Consider the following 19617-nt stretch of genomic DNA (forward strand, 5'->3'; position numbering starts at 1 on the left):
GCTCTGTTAACTTGGGGTGAGGGAACTGTGAACTGACAGCCACGATGGCATTGTGCTTAGGTATCAGCATAGTGCCAATAACAACAGTCTTTAAAAAAACAAACACAAAAAAAACACGTTGAGTTATTTTGTCTAAAATTTAGTCCACTACTGACACCAATAGCCTGCAATAGTGACATGCAGGTTGACGTGCCTTCATGTGTGCATGCATTAATATTCATTCTTTTTTGCTTGTAGCTGGAGGTATACTCGTCAGAAAAAAAAGGCCCTGGAAGTCTCCACTTGTTGATATTGTGAAGTTTAAATTATGACCATTTTGGGAGCTGTAGAACCAAATGGAAGTGGATTTAACTTGTGTGTGTGTGTGTGTGTGTGTGTGTATATGTGAGAGAGAGAGAGAGAGAGAAAAGGAGAGTGAGAAGGTCTGTTAATGTGCCAATGCTTTCCCTCATTATTATCAGTGGTGTAAACGAAGCCAGACTTAGCATCACATAGCTCTGCAATTAATACAATAATCACACATACTGTAGTAAGACATGAGCCAAATCATCATAAACACATGGCCAGATGCTGCTCCGGGTTGATCAGGTCCCGATAGTCTGGACCTTCTTTCTTCAGAGAGGAACTCAGCATGGTCATGGTACAGCTGCAGCTCTTGAATCAGTTTGTGGAACTCCCCATGTAGCTACCTGTTTTTAAAAAATGGGATGTACCCAGTTTCGCCATCTTTTCCTTTCATCTGCTCGATAAGAAATATCATGACCTCATTGTCGATGCTGCAACTTGTGGACTCCTTGTTATTTCTGTTATTCTAACTTCTTTCAGCAGATGTTGAAAAGTTTGTGAATGCTTTGGTGCGAAAAAATTGTTTTTCATATATTTCATTATTTCGTGTCGTTTTGTTGTATCAGACTTGGTGTGAACAGACCTTAAGACTGCACTGTTTGAAGGCCAGACTGAGTTAGACACATAATGTAATATTTAACAGCTAACAGACACAAAAGAAAATGCAAACTCAAAAAGAACACACACTCATGTCCCCTTCAGTGCTCTCACATGAATGTGGATGTGATTTCTGATGACAATGAGGACCTGTTGGATCTTGACACTGATGCTCTCTCCAGCATACCTGCCTTCCTCAGCATCTGCACCAACCTTCCCCTAAATTTCTCTCCCACGAAAGCATACAGCACCGGGTTGACACAACTGTGTAGCAGGCCCAGACTCTGGGTGGTAAACATGGCCTTATCCACTGCGTGCCAGGTCAGGCACTCGTACGGCACTATCTTCAACCGGAAAAAGGTATCAGCCATTACTACCACATGGTAAGGTGTCCAACAAAGAATGAAGGCAACGACCACGGCTACGATCACTCTCATGGCCCGCTGTCGCTGGAACCCTCCACGAGTTTGCAGGAGGCGCTGGATGGTCACCCAATAACAGGTCAACATGATGGCCAGGGGGATAACAAAGCCCAGGGTGTGTCTGAGAACTCTGGTAGCAAGCCTCCAATCTTCAGCACTGTTTTTGTTGTAGACCTCAATGCATGCAATCTGAGAGCTGTTGGAATGATCAGCAGTATTATATAATCCTGGAAGAGACAACAGCCCTCCACCAAACCACACAGCAGCACAAACTCCCCAGCTGACCAGGCGCCTGCTGGCCTTTCGCACCTCCATGGCCCTCACAATGACGAGGTAACGGTCCACGCTGATGCAAGTCAGAAAGAGGATGCTAGAGTAGAAGCTAAGCTCTTGGAGGATACTGACTATTTTGCATATGCCGTTTCCAAACACCCACCCCTGGGTGATGGAGGTAGCCCAGAAAGGGAGGGTGATTGCCAGCACCATGTCTGCCACTGCCAGGTGGAGGAGGTAGAGATCGGAGGGAGACAATGCCTGCTTGCTAAGGCCAATCACTAACCCCACTAGTAGGTTGCCAGGGATTGCCAACAGAAAGATGAGAACGTAAAAGATGCAGACAGCAATCGAAATTGCATCCGAGATGAAAAAGTGATCGCAGGGCTGGAGAGCGGGGTTAAAGGTGAACTCGGAGGCATTATATGTGAAGTTGAGCTCATCGTAAATTTCACCAAAGTTGTCAAACAAAAGGGAGGAGTTTGGGTAAAAAAAAAGGGAGGTGTTTGGGTCTGAAAATTAGGGGAAAAAAGTAAGTCAAATTAAGTACGGAACTTTGATATTCAGTTTTAATTTCTAATAGAGGTCAGTACCGATACAATGTATTCAGTACCACAATATGTGTGTCATTTCTGAGCAACTGATAAGAACTTATACTGAGTCAGTAACATGTGGTGTGTTACAAAACAAGGCACATGATGTGTTTAAAGCAATACATGAGGTTTAAACAAGGGGCTACTCCATTTAAACTCATTATATTTATATTGGTGTGAAAGAAAAACAGCCAAATGATCTGTTGAAAGCAGTGTTTCATCAACTTGAATACAGTATTTGTTGTAAAGTAAAATATTAAACTTTCCAAAAGCAAGACTTTGTAAATTGACACCATGAACATCATTGGGTAGACATTTTCTAGCCTTTCAATAAAAGTCTGTAGGTACAACCCTTTTACACTCAGGTTAACTCGCTGTGGTCCCTTTTGGATCCTTCTCAGAGTATGTACACCGCTTGTCTGTTTCAGAAATTATTTTTTCTCACGAGATACAACATTCGGAAACTGTCGAATTGTGAAACTGTAAACTTTATGATCTCTGAGAATAGAAATGGCCTACTCACCGGTCATCGTGTTGTCGTCTTGGCAGGCGGCACTTAAATTGTTCCCAGCACATGAGGAACGAAGGCTGTCTTGTTGTGCAGCCATGCCCCCTCCCTCTACTCATCCTGCTTCCCTAATGCGCACACAGCTCACAGCTCAAGTACAAGAGTAGTGTTTACAATACACATGGCAATTATTTATGGGTACAAGTTTGACTAAAGACTACTCCTGAGTAGCACTTCTTGATGAAATCCATATTACATGGGTGCTGTAAATGAATTAATTACAGCCTCGACATGACAATTCATGTTTAACTGTCCCATGCTGTGTTTTGGTATCAATGGGCTTTGTCCTGTGTCCAACCAACTCTAGATATCTGTCTATGGGAAATGTTTTCATTAATAATATTTTTCTGCCTATTAACTTGCATTTATTGAAAAAAATAAGTCATATATTGTTGTACCTACCTACCTAAACCACAATTTCCCTATAAATTACCCCAAGTCACATCACTTGACACAGCTTAGTCATGAGATCAGATGGTGGTCACCAGTAGTCGTCAGAGAAAGAGAAAAAGAAACCATCTACTAGACATGACACACATCAGCAGAGGACCTAGTCTACAACTACAGATAGTCAGTATATTATTGAGCTTGTAACTGCTAGTCTTCCCATAGTGTCTATCCTTTCAGCTTCCTCACTACATATTTTTTTCCATCTTAAAATAACTTTTCAAAACTGTTTTGAAAGCGAACACCCTATATGAATGACTTAAAAAACAAAACTAAGACTCCTCACAATGAACAGGGCTGTGGGATGAAATGTCTTGTGGGAAATCAAGTCACACTTTTTGATGTAGCTCATGACATAAACCTCATCAAGGGACTCACCCTGTATTTCTGAATGTTTTTGTTTTTAAATCACTGTTAGTGAGAGGAAGTTTCGTACTCATGACCAGTGGCTATTGACACAAGTCTCTAACTTCATACTTCCTGCTGCAATTCTCAGACCTTCAGTGTCACAAGTATAGTGACACTGGAGGTCATAAAGGTCACAGGGCCAACTGTATTAGATAACACTGGTCTACAAAAATATAGTTTTTTTTTCTTGCATGGACTTTGGAAACTGTTTTGGCTAATTTTGGGCTGCTGAATCCAAATCTGAGCTCAGATTTACTCTATCACATCAAGTTTTTGTGCTATCTGTATGCTCCTTATTCAGGATTTTACAAAAGTTGACCATCTAGTCTGGCAATCTTGGTGGGGATAAAAATGACCCCTATTCATTTCCTAAGTAATTTCATGCTAGGCTGAGTGTTTATTTGTCATATCTTTGAAATAAATGTATTTTATCATGTAATATCACATGTATTCTATAAATATATTGGTTTTTCATCACAAATGACATTTTTTACTACTGTTTTTACTAGTGCTTCTTGCTGGGATCCCAGTCAAAAGCAGCCACCCTATGCAATTTTAAGAGATGGAACCACTTATTTAGTTCATGTTTGCATGGGTCCTAATTTAAAGTGTCACATAAGGGGTTGGGGGGGGGGGTCAGTCATTTTGAAGGAGTCAGCCACAGATGCAGCACATTTCCCCAAACATAAATCCTGCTCTTCCTAAGGTAAGCTGATGTTTAAAATCAGAAATACAATACATAATTCCATGTTAAACAGTTTCATAAGTCTTGAATCAAGTGTTTATACTATATTATACATCATAACACTGTAAAATAGAGTGTGATGCATACAGTATGGTTGACATGGTCAGAGCATGATCAGAGCACTGTCAGAGCATGATCAGAGCAGGTGCTGGTCCCGAGTGTGGGAAAAAACACAAATGTATCATTTTTGAGGGTGCAGAGGGGGAGGGGGAGGAGGGGGTACTGTTTGCAAGGAGAAGGAGTTTAATGGAAAATGAATTGAAAAGTAAATTAAATGCTGCAAGTCAAGTGCATATTATAATATGCACTTGATTTGCAGCATTTTGTAAGCAATGAAATAATATACACAGCTTCCACACAAATGTTGGGGTTTTATAGGAAGCCATCCATGGAACATGGGGGGGGGGGTGTTACACAAACCTTGCACTGCAAAATCCTCTCGTCATCCTCTTGTCACCTGTAGCTGTGCACATTCGGAAAGTTAAGATTTTGACCTCTGTAGTGATGAAGACTTTTGAACACCTTTGTGCTGTCCCAACTCAAGTCCATCACCATCCCCCTCCCAGATCTACTACAGCTCGCATACAGAGCCAACAGGTCCACAGATGACACAGTCAGCATGGCTCTCCATTCGATTCTCCTTCACTTGGACTCTCCTGGTACCTACCCCAGGATCCTGTTTGTGGACTTCGGCTCTGCATTCAACACAGTGAGCCCTGCTCTCCTCTAGGACATACTCTCCCAGCTCCATGTGCCCCACTAACTTCCTGACCAACAGGAGTCAGCACGTGAAGATGGGGAAGCATGTCTTGGACCCTCAGTCCATCAGCATTGGTGCCTCCCAAGGCTGCGTCCTGTCCCCACTGCTCTGCTCTGCTCACTCAACACCAATAGCTGCACACAAATCTGTCAAGCTACTGAAGTTTGCGGATGACGCCACCGTCATCGGACTCATCTCTGAGGGTGATGAGTCTGCTTACAGATAGGAGGTGGACCACCTGGCTTCCTGGTGCAGCCAGAACAACCTGGAGCTAAATCCCCTTTAGACAGTGGAGATGATGGTGGGCTCCAGGAGAAGCCCAGCACTGTGCCCTACCCCCCACTGACAGCCACTCTCCCATTGCGGTTTGTATATAAATTTGTTAATTGTACTTTACCTTTTACTGTTTATATTTTTAGATCTATACATGTGTGTGCGTATATGTATGTAGTATATACATAACACACACTTTGTTTTATTTTATTTGACTGTACTTTTCTTGTATTCTTAATCACATCAAACAATGCCAATTCCTACTGCATGTAATACACATGGGAATTCCAAGTCTGATTCTGATATTCTCACACTACGTACATTCACATCTTCTTAAAGCATTCACACCAACATATTTTTGATCTTGTTTAGTTGTGATAGCACTCTAATTTTTTTACAGTATGGTTACAGAATTATTTTTGGAAATTTTATTTAATTTCTTGTAAGAGCCTTTGAATGAAATCAAAATGAACAAATTCAAATAAATTGCTCTCTTTTGCTTTGCATAGTACGCTAATATTTAATTGTCCTCGATTTTGCTCTGTAAAGGTGCTGAATTGGGACCGGCACCTATTTGAGGATCCGGCACCTATTTGAGGATCCGGCACCTCCTTCGTCACTATCAAAAATCTGCAAATTAATTTTGTGTATTTAATGTTATCTGTTCTGTCATTCCTGTCATTCTTTTATTTCCCATTGAAGTTACTCAAACATGGCTTGTTTGTCTATTTTGGATACATTTTAAATCTGGTTTAAAATCAAAAAAAGAGAGACGTCAGGTGACGTCAGTGACGCCTGGAGCGTGTGGGCTTTGTGCACGTCATGTGAGCTACTGCAGATATGTGTACGTGAGCTACCCTCAGCAGCGAGGAGGAAACTGGTGAAGTGTCAAAAGACAATCAAATTTGTTTAATTTCGTCAAACCAGTAAGTCAGTCAGACTTACTGACTAAGCAGGTCGACGTTGTTTCGGGGATCAACAGGGTGGCGGTAATAGCGCTAATGATAACAGATAGTACTGACGTAAGAGATCGATACAGTCAGAACATGTCACTTAGTTCGGTTTCTTAGCCTGCTTGCTTTTCGGGGTTGTAAACAGAACTTTCAACCCTGATTCCATTTTCCTCCCATTGTAGCAATCCAGACCGAAGGGAAATGACAGGGACGTGAGGGGACAGTCAATGTGAGTGTGTGTGTGTGTGTGTGTGAGAGAGAGAGAGAGAGAGAGATGCCGTTTCTACTTTGGAGTGATTATTTTCAATGCTGATTAATAAATGTAAATCATGCTGTTTGTGATGACAGTTTGGTTTTGATAGCTAGCGCACCGTCCAATGTGTTTCAAGCACTGTGGAGTTTTTGATGCGTTCCGTGACTTTTTCTCGCCCTCTGACCCGCCGTGTTCCGGGACCTCCTGACTTAAAAATTAAACTCTGGTTTCTGTCAGATGTAGCAGCAAATGATGGCTACCACTGCTTTGTATCCTTTGTATCGTTGCTGCGCTGTGTGAGCTTAATCCAGCGCCCACTGCACTGGGAAAGCACGCATGGCATATAAAGATTTATTTTAAAGAAATTTAAGTACCGTCTCCTTTTGAGATTCACTTAGTTAAACAACCCAGGTGCATCTTCATAATGCAAATTTCTTGTGAAACAAAACATGGAAAGAAGAGGCAATTCACCTAAATGATGTCTGGTGGCACCCTCAATCCAAAGGGGATGGAAACGGTAAATGGTAATGGTAACTTTATGAAGGGCATCATGCTTATTGTACATTTTTTTCAAGTTGTTTGAGTGTGTTTCGAGTGAGGAGACGTCCATATCCCCTCAAAGCGACTTAGGAGCTACTGGTTAGTGGCGACATGAAACAGTTTAACCCCCCCCCCCAACTATAAAGTAGGGTACTTTTTATGGTTGTGGGTCTTCTTCCCCCAAAAGTTCACCTTTTCATTCTGGGCACAGGGAAACTTATGCAAGCTGGCCTTTGACCTACCATGGGTATGGCATACACTGCACGGCACTGTGGCCCAGTGGTTAGCGCTGTTGCCTCACAGCAAGAAGGTCCTGGGTTCGAACCCCAGGCTGTCCCAGGCCCTTTCTGTGTGGAGTTTGCATGTTCCCCCCATATCTGTGTGGGTTTCCTCCCACCATCAAAAAGACATGCATGTTAGGGTTAATACTCCTGCCTGTGCCCCTGAGCAAGGCAATGAAAAGAAGAACTGGAGTTGGTCTCTGGGTGCTGCAGCTGCTCACTGCTCCTATACAATAGGATGGGCTAAATGCAGAGAACATTCATTGTAAGAATAGAATGACAATAAAGTGGCTTTCTTCTTGTAATGTACTAAAACTTGAAATTTAGTGGTAGGATCACCTTGTAATAGATATGTCAAGCCTAAAAGCATCATTAGTGATTATGAGCTTTTTTTTTTCTTTAGTCAACTGCTGATTTCAATTGAACTGCTCCCGAGTTATCCGCTGCTTTCTGAATTGAAACACACTTTAGACTATATGTACCCTTCCTTTTAGTGGTAGGTCGAAAGACACCTGCCCCCAATTCCCCTCCACACACACACACACACACTAAGCAACACCCCTGTAAAAACCAAAGTAGCCTATAAACGGAATTTAACCACCTAAAACTTATCAAGTTCCAAGGTTGTCAGAGATTTGTGACATCATCTAGGGCAGCACATTTGCCAGGGCCACCTTTTCTCCTGTATATGAAAACCTGACAATTATCTTGAGCTTTAATTTGCCATGCTCTCTTAGCCCCTATTTTATTATGAAAAGCTGGATCATACTGACCTCATTAATTTTAAATGAGATAATTTTGTTTAATTTTTTTCTGAAGGCCAGGGGCTGATGTCTGGACTTAATCCAAGGGGTGGGCTATCAATTATGGTACAGAACTAGGATGCTGACATGTCTAGCAAGCCATGATGCATATAGGTGCTTGGTGCAACAAAGGATATGGGGCAACATGGGTTTTTGTTACTTGCAATGGTTTGTTTCACAACGGGAGACTTATAAGCAAGCAGACTGGTTAAGTACCAACTTCTGCTATTCTTTTGATTTCTTATCAAATGTTACCTGGGTGCATTTTCAAGACATTTTTTGCAATGCAATGTTGCTCCATTTTGGCACGTGTTAAGGCCAGTAAACATCAATGGAGACTTAACAAAAAGTCTTCTACGGAGAACAAAGAATGGTCAACCACATCTATGTACAAGTAGTGCATTTGATCATGGCATTTAATGCTCCTGTAGATCACTCTTCTCAGCACTAGATGGTGCTGTAATTAATGTAATTTTGTTGAATCAGAATCAGACATTTCAGAATCAGACAGATTGGAGACATTTTTCCCAGTAAGAACTCAATTATTTCAGTTTTACAAATACTGTTAAGATCTTGGGATTTGCACCGCGGCTGAGATGTCCAGTGCTGCACCTTGAAGTTAAAATTCCTTAATTTATCCTGCCTGGACAAGACTGTCATAGATCAATTATTAATTAATCAATTATTATCAAAAAGACATGCATGTTAGGGTTAATACTCCTGTCTGTGCTCCTGACCAAGGCAATAGGAAAGAAGAACTGGAATTGGTCCCCGGGTGCTACAGCTGCCCACTGCTCCTATACAATAGGATGGGTTAAATGCAGAGAAAAAAAATTCACTGTAACTGTACAATGACAAAAGTTGCTTTCATTTCATTAAACACACTGAATAATCAATTTTGGCAGTGAAAATATTTGAGTGCATTAAACAATTTCAGAGGGACTGAACTTCTGCTCCAGCACAGCATGTTACCTGTTGAACAATTAAAAGGTTTTCAGGACTTTCCAGTGACCAACCATCCACACATCTGTAAATTTATTACACAGACTAAAGAAAACCCCATGTATCAGAATTTTTAAATTTATTTGGTGAACCTCTTTGCCAGTAGTTTTTAAGTGGTCCCACCTTCATGAAGGTATTCACAATGGTTGGCAAACAAAAGACAGAAAATTGTTAGATCCAATCCATTTATCAAAAATTTAAAACTATCACCTTTCCTTTCACAGAGCCACTTCTGTTACGATTTGGTTAGGATGGGGAAGACCATTCGAAGAGTTTCACTTGTGCATTCAGTCCAAGAACTCATTTTCACCAACTTAAGGCCTTTTGTCCACTGAAAAGCAGAGTAATTTCCTGAATTAAATGACAGTGAACTATTTCGCTATAAATAAAAGAGAAGAAAGTGCATCAAGTGTTCAAGTAGGGTGTATAGTTTCAGAAAAAATGGGAGCAGGGAGCTGGGGTGGTGTGGGGAGGTAACACTGGCACAGAACTGGCAATTTGTAAGAGATAGGGAGGCAGAAGAGAGGACTGAGAAAGGGCTGACCAAAGGTCAAGCCAAAGCTCGACTTTAACAAGTCCTGCTAGTGCATCAAGTGATCACTCACTGTGCTGCAAACAGAGCACTACTAGCACAATACTCCAACGACACATTTAACTAGGCTAGCCGGCATTAAAAAAAAAAATTAAAAAAAATAGTAGCCTCTACTTTATTTCATTGTCATGAAAGCCAAATTTGGCGGCGAAGAAAGGGTAGGGGGGGGGTGAACAGTTAAGAGAAAAAGGGAAGGGAGAACTAGGGAAGAAAGTTCTTCCCACGCTCTTCCCTGCCCCCAATTTCATCTTTTGGCACGACGAGGATCCCTGCCGTTGCTTATAGTAACTGACGGCTTCGTGGCTGTGGGGGGTCCAGCAACAGTCACTGGAGGAGCTCCATTGCCAGGTGACCGACCATTGGGTCGCCCAGCACCCCCAAATGCAGGTTCACGGGCTGGACCTTGTGGAGGGTTGTTGTTGGCAAATGGTTGCATGGCACCGTTACCTATGGGATCAAGCACATTAGACCTTCAGCACTGGTAAATCAATAAATCCTAGTAATAAATATATAACATTTTGTATGCCATTTAAAACATCTTAATGAGTAGTCTGCACAACTGGGATGCTGCCTCATTTTGTGAAACAAGCCAAACTGCAATGAAAAAAGGCTGATAAAACAAGATCAACTCACTGGTCAGGATATTTGGGGTTGATTGACTAGCCCAACTTTCTATTGCCATGTTTAGTTATCTCCCCAGTAAATAAAATGTCCTGAACGTTGACTATTGTCAGCTAAAGCTTACCAAAAGAGAACAAAAACTGTTGCTAGCTACAAGCATACAGGTGGGGAAAAAAACTCAAGTAATTTTACAAATTTACCTGGAGGGGCAGGTGTACCTGAATTCTGATTTGGTGGAGAGTTTCCCCTCTGATTCTGGTCTGGCTTTCCCTTTAAGTGAAATAGCAAGTAGAAAAATGTCACCAGATCATCAATTGAAAGCAAACTTAAGTAGATTAATCTCACCTATGCCATCACTGCACTTTTAGCAGAAGTCAATGAGAATTAGAATCATGTTTATTGGTCATGTAGATTTAGACAAACATGGAATTTGACTGGTTTCGTGGCTCTCTCAGTGTACTTAAACATAGAATAACAACACTACAATCTTCAGATATATACACAAGGATTGACTTATACAGGTGAAATAAGAGGTGATAAAGTACAATGGTGCAGAGAATATATCAGAGATTGTGAAATAGATGTTAGCAGGTTACTTACATGCCTGAGGTAGATGGACATGACAGAGCGTACCAGTATACGTACAATGTACAGTACAGTATATACACAAAGGTTGGCTTTATTGACAGCGTTAAGCGCTCATTTGAATGACAGCCCACAGAAAAAAACTGGTTTTATATTTGGTTGTTTTGGGGTACAGTGCTCTGTAGTGCGTGCCAGAGGGGAGGAGTTACCCACATTAGCCCCTCCTGGGGTTTGAAAGCTGGCGGGATCCCCAGCTCTCAATATTTAAACATTATGACAGATCTCTGAAAAAATTCACGTGGGCTCTTCTTACCATGCGTGTCAGAACTATTATCAAACAGTCCCCTAGAGAAACCATTTTAGTGCAGTTCGTGCAGCACTGCATTGTCATAAATTGAGGGTATCAGTGAAAATAGGAACTTATAATAGGTATCAATTCTTATTTCCTGTCATGCTACAGATTAGCACGGCCATGGCTGTAACAACTCAGGACCATAGCTTTCTTCAAATTGATACATTACCAGCACAGCTCAGTAATTTGATTTTTTAGTCATCAATATCTGTAATTTCAGTCAGCCATCTGGATAGTAAAATTATAAAAGGGGCTGTAGTCATCAATGAATATATAAAAGTGTTACATCACTTCCCTTTATCCTTCCCTTTCATGCACCAACACAACAAAACTATAATACACAATGTGGAGTCCCCTGTGTTGTGCTACCCCACAGCTGGTTAAGCGGCCCTTGTAATCAAGATGCCAAGCGCAAAGGATGGTAATTGTATGCACCACCAGAAAACAATCCAAATCAGTAAACTCAAAAACTGTAGGTACCATCAGACAGAGGTTTTAACAGGTTAACTAGAAAAAAACTGACTTATTTCAAGGAAGATAATGTTTCTGCTGTCCTGAAGTAATGAAGATTTCACCTGGTTATACTAGGTGCTGTCCATAGAGGGTCAATGACAACTTTTTTGCAATCATCATTCTTAGACTTGTACATACCTATGTGGCCAGTTACAAACAACGATAGACACTGCATTGGATTCACACATCTGTTGGATAAGGTTGTTTTGTTGTGGGGAAGGGGCTACTCACAGACTTGTTTTGCTGGTTTGTCTGGGAAAGAAGCTCTGGGTTTGGTTCACTGAAGTTCGGTACTTCTGAATACACCATGCAGAACCTGGATGAGAAAAATCCACTTTCAAAATCTCAAACATACATATATTCGGTGTCTTGCAAGTCTTAATTAACTCATGTTGGAATATGGCCTTGAATATTTCAAAGACAAGATAAAATGCAGCAACCACTGTAAATTATTGCATTGGCACCACCAACACAAAGTGGTCCCGTGGCTTGTAGTAATGAACAATATGTATGGCATCAACTTGTATTGCATCAGCACTATTCTGGGAATGATCTGGCTGTATGTATACAATCTCTTTGTGGCCTTTATGGCTCAGTGCACAGCTAAGTGGATGTTTGGTGTTGTGTAGGGGAGAAGCAGAGAGATGTGCGACAAGCAGAATTCCAGTGGGGAAAAGAACTTCCTGAAGTATAAATAGACTCCATTGCTGGCTACTCACTCTCCAATCTTCTGCAGGTCTCCTCCTCTGCCAGTGTACAAGGTCAGGCAGCCCTTCCAAATGGATGCATATCTAACCAAACAATGAGTGCACGTGAGAAACGTAACATAATCTGAGACCACTGAAGACTCTGGAAAACCTAACATTAAAAAGACATTTAAACACAACAAGCATGTGTCAGCTACTTGAATGCTTAAAAGGCATTTTCTAAGACGAATGATTTCTGGTGAAGATTTCAAGTTAATAATAATGTAAACTGTAAATCAGAATCATGTTTATTTGCCATGTAGGTTTGCACAGAGATGGAATTTGACTGTTATTCTACTTAACGTAGAATAACAGTACAATATACAACACTCTAAATGACATCAGTTGTCCCAAGCGTGAGCTCCTACCCTCTTGTCAGTCGGATTATGTCCCCTGGTTGGATGAGGCTGCCGAGCTCGTCCCAAACAGAGATCGCGATGCTGCCACTCTTGTCAGCCACTTTACAGGAGCGCACCTCATGGCCATCCTTCGTTTTGGTCACTCGCCCTTGTTAAAGTTTGGGTTGGACGTCAGTCAAAGCTTGCTTCATAAAGCTTTTATTTTCGAGAGTCTAAATACGCATTTATAATGTCGGAAAAATCCAAAAACAACTATTATAGCGAGATGTAACTCAGCAGTAAATATCAACTACTGGCCCCTTTAAGAAAACGAGAAACGGGCTGAGATGGCAGAACAACACATCATTTTGTCATGTTCAGCTAACTTACCGATCTCCAAAACGATGAATACAATATTGAGATTTTTCGATCCAGGTTTCACATCTTTTATCAAGAACAAAGCATCATTTGTGGGGTTCGCCATCGTCAAAATGGGTGTTGGAAAATAAAATATCTAGCTATCGTTGACTCCCTTACTGTCGCGTATTACAACTACTGTTAAGGCTCGGGCATTTAGCTAGCTAACTAGCCTGCTAGCCAACTAGCTAGCTGGCCTTTGTTCAATGACAATACTTTTGTCTATTATATGGTAATTATTTATAGGCGGTAAAATATAGCCAGTTTAAGGAAAACACTATTAACTGCAATTAAGTGGAAAAAGTCGAATCTTGTATGCTCGATCAACTTAACGTTAGCAAGCTACAACTAATTAGCTTCGCTAAGCAACGTTAGTTTGGTTGTTCGCTAGCGACTTTTGCTTTACTTTCAAAAGGGAAGGCGTTTGAATGCCTTTCTTTTCCAGTTTCTCCTCATGTTAGATTGTTCCTTCACAAGACGCTAACTAGCGTGGAAACGTATTTCGATACAAGTTTGTTTTAACGGTATTCGAGCTATTTAGTCTGTCCAAAGATAAAACCAGTGACGCTACTGGGTTTCTGGGTTGAGTCTGAGTCCATCAACTGAATCCTTAGTCAGATTCGACTGTGGCTCTGCACTAAGAGGTGGAGTTACTCATAACAAAAGACCGCTCCAGACTTCGTGTGTTCTGAACGCAGCACTAGCGTCAGCTACGCACACATAAAACTACCTATTGGAAGGTCAAATAGCCCGCCTTCGATTAACAATAAAAGTACATTTATTTTAAGCTATCAATCCAGTCGATTCCCCTTTGTGTGCAAATTGGAGCAGCCGGCTTGTTCGTACGTAGTCTGTCCAACTGTTTTGTTACTAGTCTAATGTGACTATTGCTGATGATGGCCCTCAACGTTGAGTGGTAAAAATGTCATGTAGCGTTACGTGACCCTTTTTTACATGCCTAAACAACACTAAAGCCCCTAAACGTTATTTAAGATCTACACACGCTTTGACACCACCACTTCCGTAGCAACAACTTGCCCCCAAGTCTACGTCAGCCGACTCTGCCGGGGACATTTATACTTTTTGGACGATTCCATTCTTATTCGGGAAAAGGGGGAATGCGGTGAATATTTTCTGTTTTATTTCACGGATGGCACTGCGAATACAGCCGATATGGTCTCATCTTGCATTATATCTGCTAAAGCCTAACCCCATGAATTCCCTTGCGATGAACACGCGATAGTGCTGTATTGAAAAGAGGAGATATGGATATGGCTCTCAGCTCATACCAAAATGAGCGCCTTTTAGATAGGACTGCTTCCTTTGCCCAGCAGGACCACATGGATAGATAGCTAGTGTCACTGTGAAACATGTTCAACGATGTATCATACTTTATGTTATCATGTATACTTATGTTTATGCAACGGCGCAATGATTCAATTCAATTCAATTCAATGTTATTGTCATTACAAACAATGTGCAGGCACATGTTAAAAATGAAATGAGGGCTGTGGCTTCACCAAACAGTGCAAGACAGACACAGACAAACACAGCAAACACAGTATAAGAATTTGTAATATTATATAATAACGTAAAATAATATATATAATAATATAAAATATGTAAGTTTTTGTTCATATGAAATCCGTTGTAATCAATCTCACGATCCATGCAACGTGAAAACACGTCTTAACTCTCTTGTTTTGACATAACAGTGATATTAAGTCATGTGCGTTTATCAACAATCAGCTATCAGTCAAAAATATTCCACCATAGTTAGTCAGAAAGGACAAAAGTTAAACGTCACGAACAGGATTCGAACCTGTGCGGGGAAACCCCATTGGATTTCGAGTCCAACGCCTTAACCTCTCGGCCACCGTGACTTCGAGTACAGACAGAAGTACTGTTTATATTTATTTCTCCAAAAACCAATGAGACACCAGAACAATGCTTTTCCACAGAAAAAGTGTGCGATTGCTGAGCTGCTGAAAGAAATCACGAAAGCATTGCTGAAAATGGATAAATAAGAAAAGTCAGAAAGTCACTAGTCTACCTGAAATACCTGGAAACTGAAATGTGAAATGGCTGAATATTTTAAAAGTTCAAAAGGTATGAACAATCTGAAAGTGGAACAATAATGTCCTTAATGAGTTGAACATTTTGATAGTTGAACGGTTTCGGTAGCTAAAAGTATGAAGAAGTTACAGTGTCAAAAAATGAGCGGAAGAAAAATAAATAAAGAACTGCAAAGCAATAGTGTGAATGCCCAGCATTCACAGTAATAAGACATTGTTTATACAATACAATTTAATACATAGATCAATGTCTTTCAGGAAACGTCAGTATGGCTATTTGATAGTTCTGTGATAGATCCGAGTTTGATAATCTTGCAAAAGAATTATGTCGTGGGTGGAGAGAAAATGACACTAGGGGGAGACAAACACCCATCATTAGTTGCGCAAAAAGACTCAAGGTTGTTCATAGAGTTGGACAAAGTTAAGCTAGTTTGCAACACCCTTTTGAGACACTTGTTATTAATTGCTTGGTGTCCTTTTAGAGTGAAAAATACTTTGAAACGTTATAAATATGAACTAGAATCCAGCTTTCATTTTACTCTTGGTTCCATTGAACATTTTGGAGATGAGTGATGGGCACTGTATGAGCACAAACATTGAACAATTAGTATTAGGCTATATGAAATGCTTCAGTACGTGACCTTGAGTCAAATTTAACATGGCTGCTTTGTTTTCGTTTCAGAGAACTGTCCTAACTAAAACTAGAAAATCTGACCATATTACACCAATTCTTGCCTCCCTTCATTGGCTTCCTATCCATGTTAGATCAGAATTCAAGGTGCTTCTGCTCACTTATAAAAATCCTAAATGGGCTTGCCCCATCTTACCTGTTTGATCTCCTTAAACTGTACATTCCATATCGAGCTTTTCACTCTCAAAATACAGGACTCCTGTGTACCCAAAGTTAAAAAGAAGTCAGCTGGTGGCAGGGCCTTTTCCTATTGGGCTCCGTTCTTGTCAAACAACCTGCCTGCTGCCATCAGACAACCAGTCTGTTGAGTCCTTTAAATCCAAACTTAAGACTCATCTTTTTGTCTTACCCTAAAATTAGTTGCCTTTAAGTTGAGTGCTGCACAACCTGTACTGCATGGCGGGTCGGTTTCTGTCCCAATGAATTTACCAACCACTGTTCTGCCAACGAGATTACAGTTTATAGGTTATTGACTATTGCAAACTGTTTTCTTTTCTCACATGTCTTTTGTCTCTCTCTGAATGTCTTCTCCTTTCTCTTTTTCTGTGTGTGAATGGTGTGATGCGAGTCTCCCTTGTGTGCACGTGCAGTCTGTCCTCCTCCCAGGTCTCAACGGTGATGGTGGTCGCCACCTGGACACTGCTTGGCATCCCCCTCATCACATTTTCTTTTTATACATCTTATAAATACATGTAATTTTGTTATCTTGTTTTAATGTTATATCCTTTTCTCACGAAGATGTGTGACTATTATTATTATTGGGTTTTTTTTTGTTTGTTTTTTTTTTTAACATGGGGGTGTTGGTTGTGTGGCTCGGGTCCTGGGCTGTTCCAGCGGCGTCCGGACACTGTTTGGCATCCTCCTCCTCATATTCTTCATATATTTTATAATTCCATTATAATTGTGTTATCCTCTTTCAATGTTGTATTCTGTAAATTGTGTGAACACAACATCCGTTGCACGTTGTCCATCTTGGAAGAGAGATCTCTCCACTGTTTCTCTCCCTGAGGTTTCTTCCTATTTTTTCTCCCTGTTAAAGCTTTTTCTTTTCTTTTTTTTTTTAGGGACTTGTTCCTTATATAATGTGAGGGTCTAAGGGCAAGATGTTGTGTTGCTGTAAAGCTCCTTGAGGCAAATTTGTAATTTGTGATATTGGGCTATACAAATAAAATTTACTTGACTTTGACTTGACTTCATCTATACAACACTTGTACAGAAAATTAGACAGGCAGCCAGTGCCTCCATATTAGGTACAAGGCATGTGTTATCCCTAAGCCCACATAAAATCAATTCAAATATCATGCCACAATTTGATTCCATCAACCATAAAAACTTGGGGGACACTATACAACATCTGAAATCTTCCTCCTCCTGCCCTGATATTCTGCCAACAGGCTTTGTCAAAAACGTTTCTAATTGCATGTTCTCAGATCTTCTACAAATGATCAACACATCTCTTCCCTCAGGTCTCTTCCCACAGGCCCTGAAAACTACAGTCATCAAGCCACTCCTAAACAAGAATAATCTAGACACTTCACTAATGAACAGTTATAGGCCCATATCAAACCTCACATTTCTAAGTAAAATAATTGAAAAATCTGTTTTCCGGCAGCTCAACAAATTTTTGGCACTAAACAACAGTTTCGATGTCTTCCAATCAGGATTTCGACACACCACAGCACTGAGACTGTTCTTAAGTTATTGAGCATGCATCAAAACATTTTGACTTATTTCAGCGAGGATTGCCTTAAACTTGTACGTGAGTATGAGCAAACAGCTACAGAAACCACTTGAGATTCAACCTCAGATGCAGACAGAGTGGGATTACACCTAAGAGCCCGCAAATGAAATCTTTGGTCAAGGGCCACCGAGCTAACCAGATCCTCCAGAAGGGGGGCGTCCGGGTAGTGTAGCGGTCTATTCCATTGCCTACCAACACGGGGATTGCTGGATCGAATCCCCGTGTTACCTCTGGGTTGACCGGGCGTCCCTGCAGACACAAATGGCCGTTTCTGCAGGTGGGAAACCGAATGTGGGTGTGTGTCCTGATTGCTGCACTAGCGGCTCCTCTGGTCAGTCGGGGCGCCTGTTTGGGGGAGAGGGAGAACTGGGGGGAATAACGTGATCCTCCCACGCGCTACGTCTGCCTGGCGAAACTCCTCACTGTCAGATGAAAAGCGGCTGGCGATTCCACATGTATTGAAGGAGACATGGTAGGTAGTCTGCGGCCCGCCCTGAATCAGCAGATGGGGTGGAGCAGTGACCGGGACAGCTCGGAAGAGTAGGGTAATTGGCAGGATACAATTGGGGAGAAAAAGGAGGAAAAAAGCCCCCCCCCCCAAAAAAAAAGATCCTCCAGAAGGCACAGAGCCAGCTGTTGAACAAATGGGTGAGACAAACCAATTTTACTATCAACGCTTTGAAAGCCAAAGAGGAGCAATTAGGCTTGCGACGGTTTTCGGTTTAAAACTGAACCGTACGGTCTGCCCTGTACGGTTCAATCCGCCCTTATGGACCGTGGGTTTTCGGTTTTGCAGTTAAAATGTGCGTGAATAGTTGACAGGCGTTTCTTACTGTCGGAGAATGGATTTTTCACTGTGTGCCTGTGTGCAGGCGCCTGCTGCATAAAACCCCGCCCCACGAGTAAATATCCAATCACTGTTAGCCCCCACCCCCACCCCCCTTGTAACTGGAGCCGACAGTCGAGTTGAAAAGATGGCGGTAGCTCGCAGAAGCAGAAAAAAAAGTCATGGCGAGTGGAGGAGTACAGAGAGAAAAGTTTGAAGAAGCACCGTCTTCATACAAATCTGGGGACATTTCGGGTTTGCTGTTGAATACAACGATGAAGGAGACAAAACAGTGGACAGAAATAACAATGTGTGCTGCAAGCATTGCTTGACCCATGTCCCGTACTACGCAAGTGGAAACACTTCCAATATGAGCCAGCATCTCCGCCGACACCACCCAGATGTCTCGCTCTCTGGAAGCAGGACAGACGCACAGGTAACCGCACCAGTGAAAAAACAACCGTCTATCGGAGATGCTTTCCAACAAACCTATAGCGCCAACTCAGAGAAACACAAAAAAATAACCCGTGCAGCCCCCGGGGGTGTTCATTGCTAAAGACATGCAGCCCTTTTCGGTGGTTGGAGATGTGGGCTTTCGTCAGCTAATGCATACGCTCGATCCGCGCTACGTTATTCCCTCCCGAACTTATTTCACCAACAATGTAATTCGAAACCGAACCGAACCGAAACCGTGACCCAAAAACCGAGGTACGAACCGAACCGTGTGCTAACTGGACCGTTGCACCCCTAGAGCAGATCCAACAGAGACTCATGTCACGTCTACATGAGACCACTTTTCAACATGTGATTGAGTTCACGGATAAGCAAGGCTGGATTAGTACACCTAAGGGCCCCTG

At 41.6% G+C, this 19617-nt stretch overlaps 2 protein-coding genes and 1 non-coding gene across 4 annotated transcripts; all 3 read right to left on the bottom strand.

Moving 5' to 3' along the window:
- Positions 1-1052: 1052 nt before the first annotated feature.
- Positions 1053-2838, bottom strand: LOC130120319 (C-X-C chemokine receptor type 2-like). Its single transcript, XM_056288869.1, has 2 exons — positions 2754-2838; positions 1053-2149 (listed from the first exon to the last, which is right to left on the bottom strand). The coding sequence occupies exons 1-2, from the start codon at positions 2836-2838 to the stop codon at positions 1053-1055; spliced, it is 1182 nt and encodes a 393-aa protein (XP_056144844.1).
- Positions 2839-8668: 5830 nt separating this feature from the next.
- nabp1a (nucleic acid binding protein 1a) lies at positions 8669-14452 on the bottom strand. 2 transcript variants are annotated; one of them, XM_056289699.1, is made up of 6 exons: positions 13401-14452; positions 13041-13179; positions 12646-12717; positions 12158-12242; positions 10695-10746; positions 8669-10302 (listed from the first exon to the last, which is right to left on the bottom strand). In XM_056289699.1, the coding sequence occupies exons 1-6, from the start codon at positions 13492-13494 to the stop codon at positions 10100-10102; spliced, it is 645 nt and encodes a 214-aa protein (XP_056145674.1). In that variant the 5' UTR covers positions 13495-14452; the 3' UTR covers positions 8669-10099. The 2 variants fall into 2 exon arrangements, with proteins under 2 accessions (XP_056145674.1, XP_056145673.1); XM_056289698.1 differs by having other exon boundaries at positions 10677-10746.
- A 776-nt stretch (positions 14453-15228) lies between these two features.
- Positions 15229-15310, bottom strand: trnas-cga (transfer RNA serine (anticodon CGA)). Its single transcript has one exon. It is a non-coding gene; the product is annotated as a tRNA-Ser (tRNA).
- Positions 15311-19617: the final 4307 nt, after the last annotated feature.

The sequence above is a fragment of the Lampris incognitus genome, chromosome 11, assembly GCF_029633865.1.
Source record: "Lampris incognitus isolate fLamInc1 chromosome 11, fLamInc1.hap2, whole genome shotgun sequence".
NCBI lineage: Eukaryota > Metazoa > Chordata > Actinopteri > Lampriformes > Lampridae > Lampris > Lampris incognitus.

What these genes read in the sequence shown, in the direction of transcription:
- LOC130120319 (XM_056288869.1), bottom strand. Translation starts at nt 2,838, where the DNA reads ATGGCTGCACAACAAGACAGCCTTCGTTCCTCATGTGCTGGGAACAAT. An exon ending in AGACGACAACACGATGACCG is followed by an intron (nt 2,150 to 2,753) that starts GTGAGTAGGCCA and finishes CCTAATTTTCAG; the next exon opens with ACCCAAACACCTCCCTTTTT.
- nabp1a (XM_056289698.1), bottom strand. Translation starts at nt 13,494, where the DNA reads ATGGCGAACCCCACAAATGATGCTTTGTTCTTGATAAAAGATGTGAAA. An exon ending in ATTCATCGTTTTGGAGATCG is followed by an intron (nt 13,180 to 13,400) that starts GTAAGTTAGCTG and finishes AACTTTAACAAG; the next exon opens with GGCGAGTGACCAAAACGAAG. An exon ending in GACCTGCAGAAGATTGGAGA is followed by an intron (nt 12,243 to 12,645) that starts GTGAGTAGCCAG and finishes TTTCTCATCCAG; the next exon opens with GTTCTGCATGGTGTATTCAG.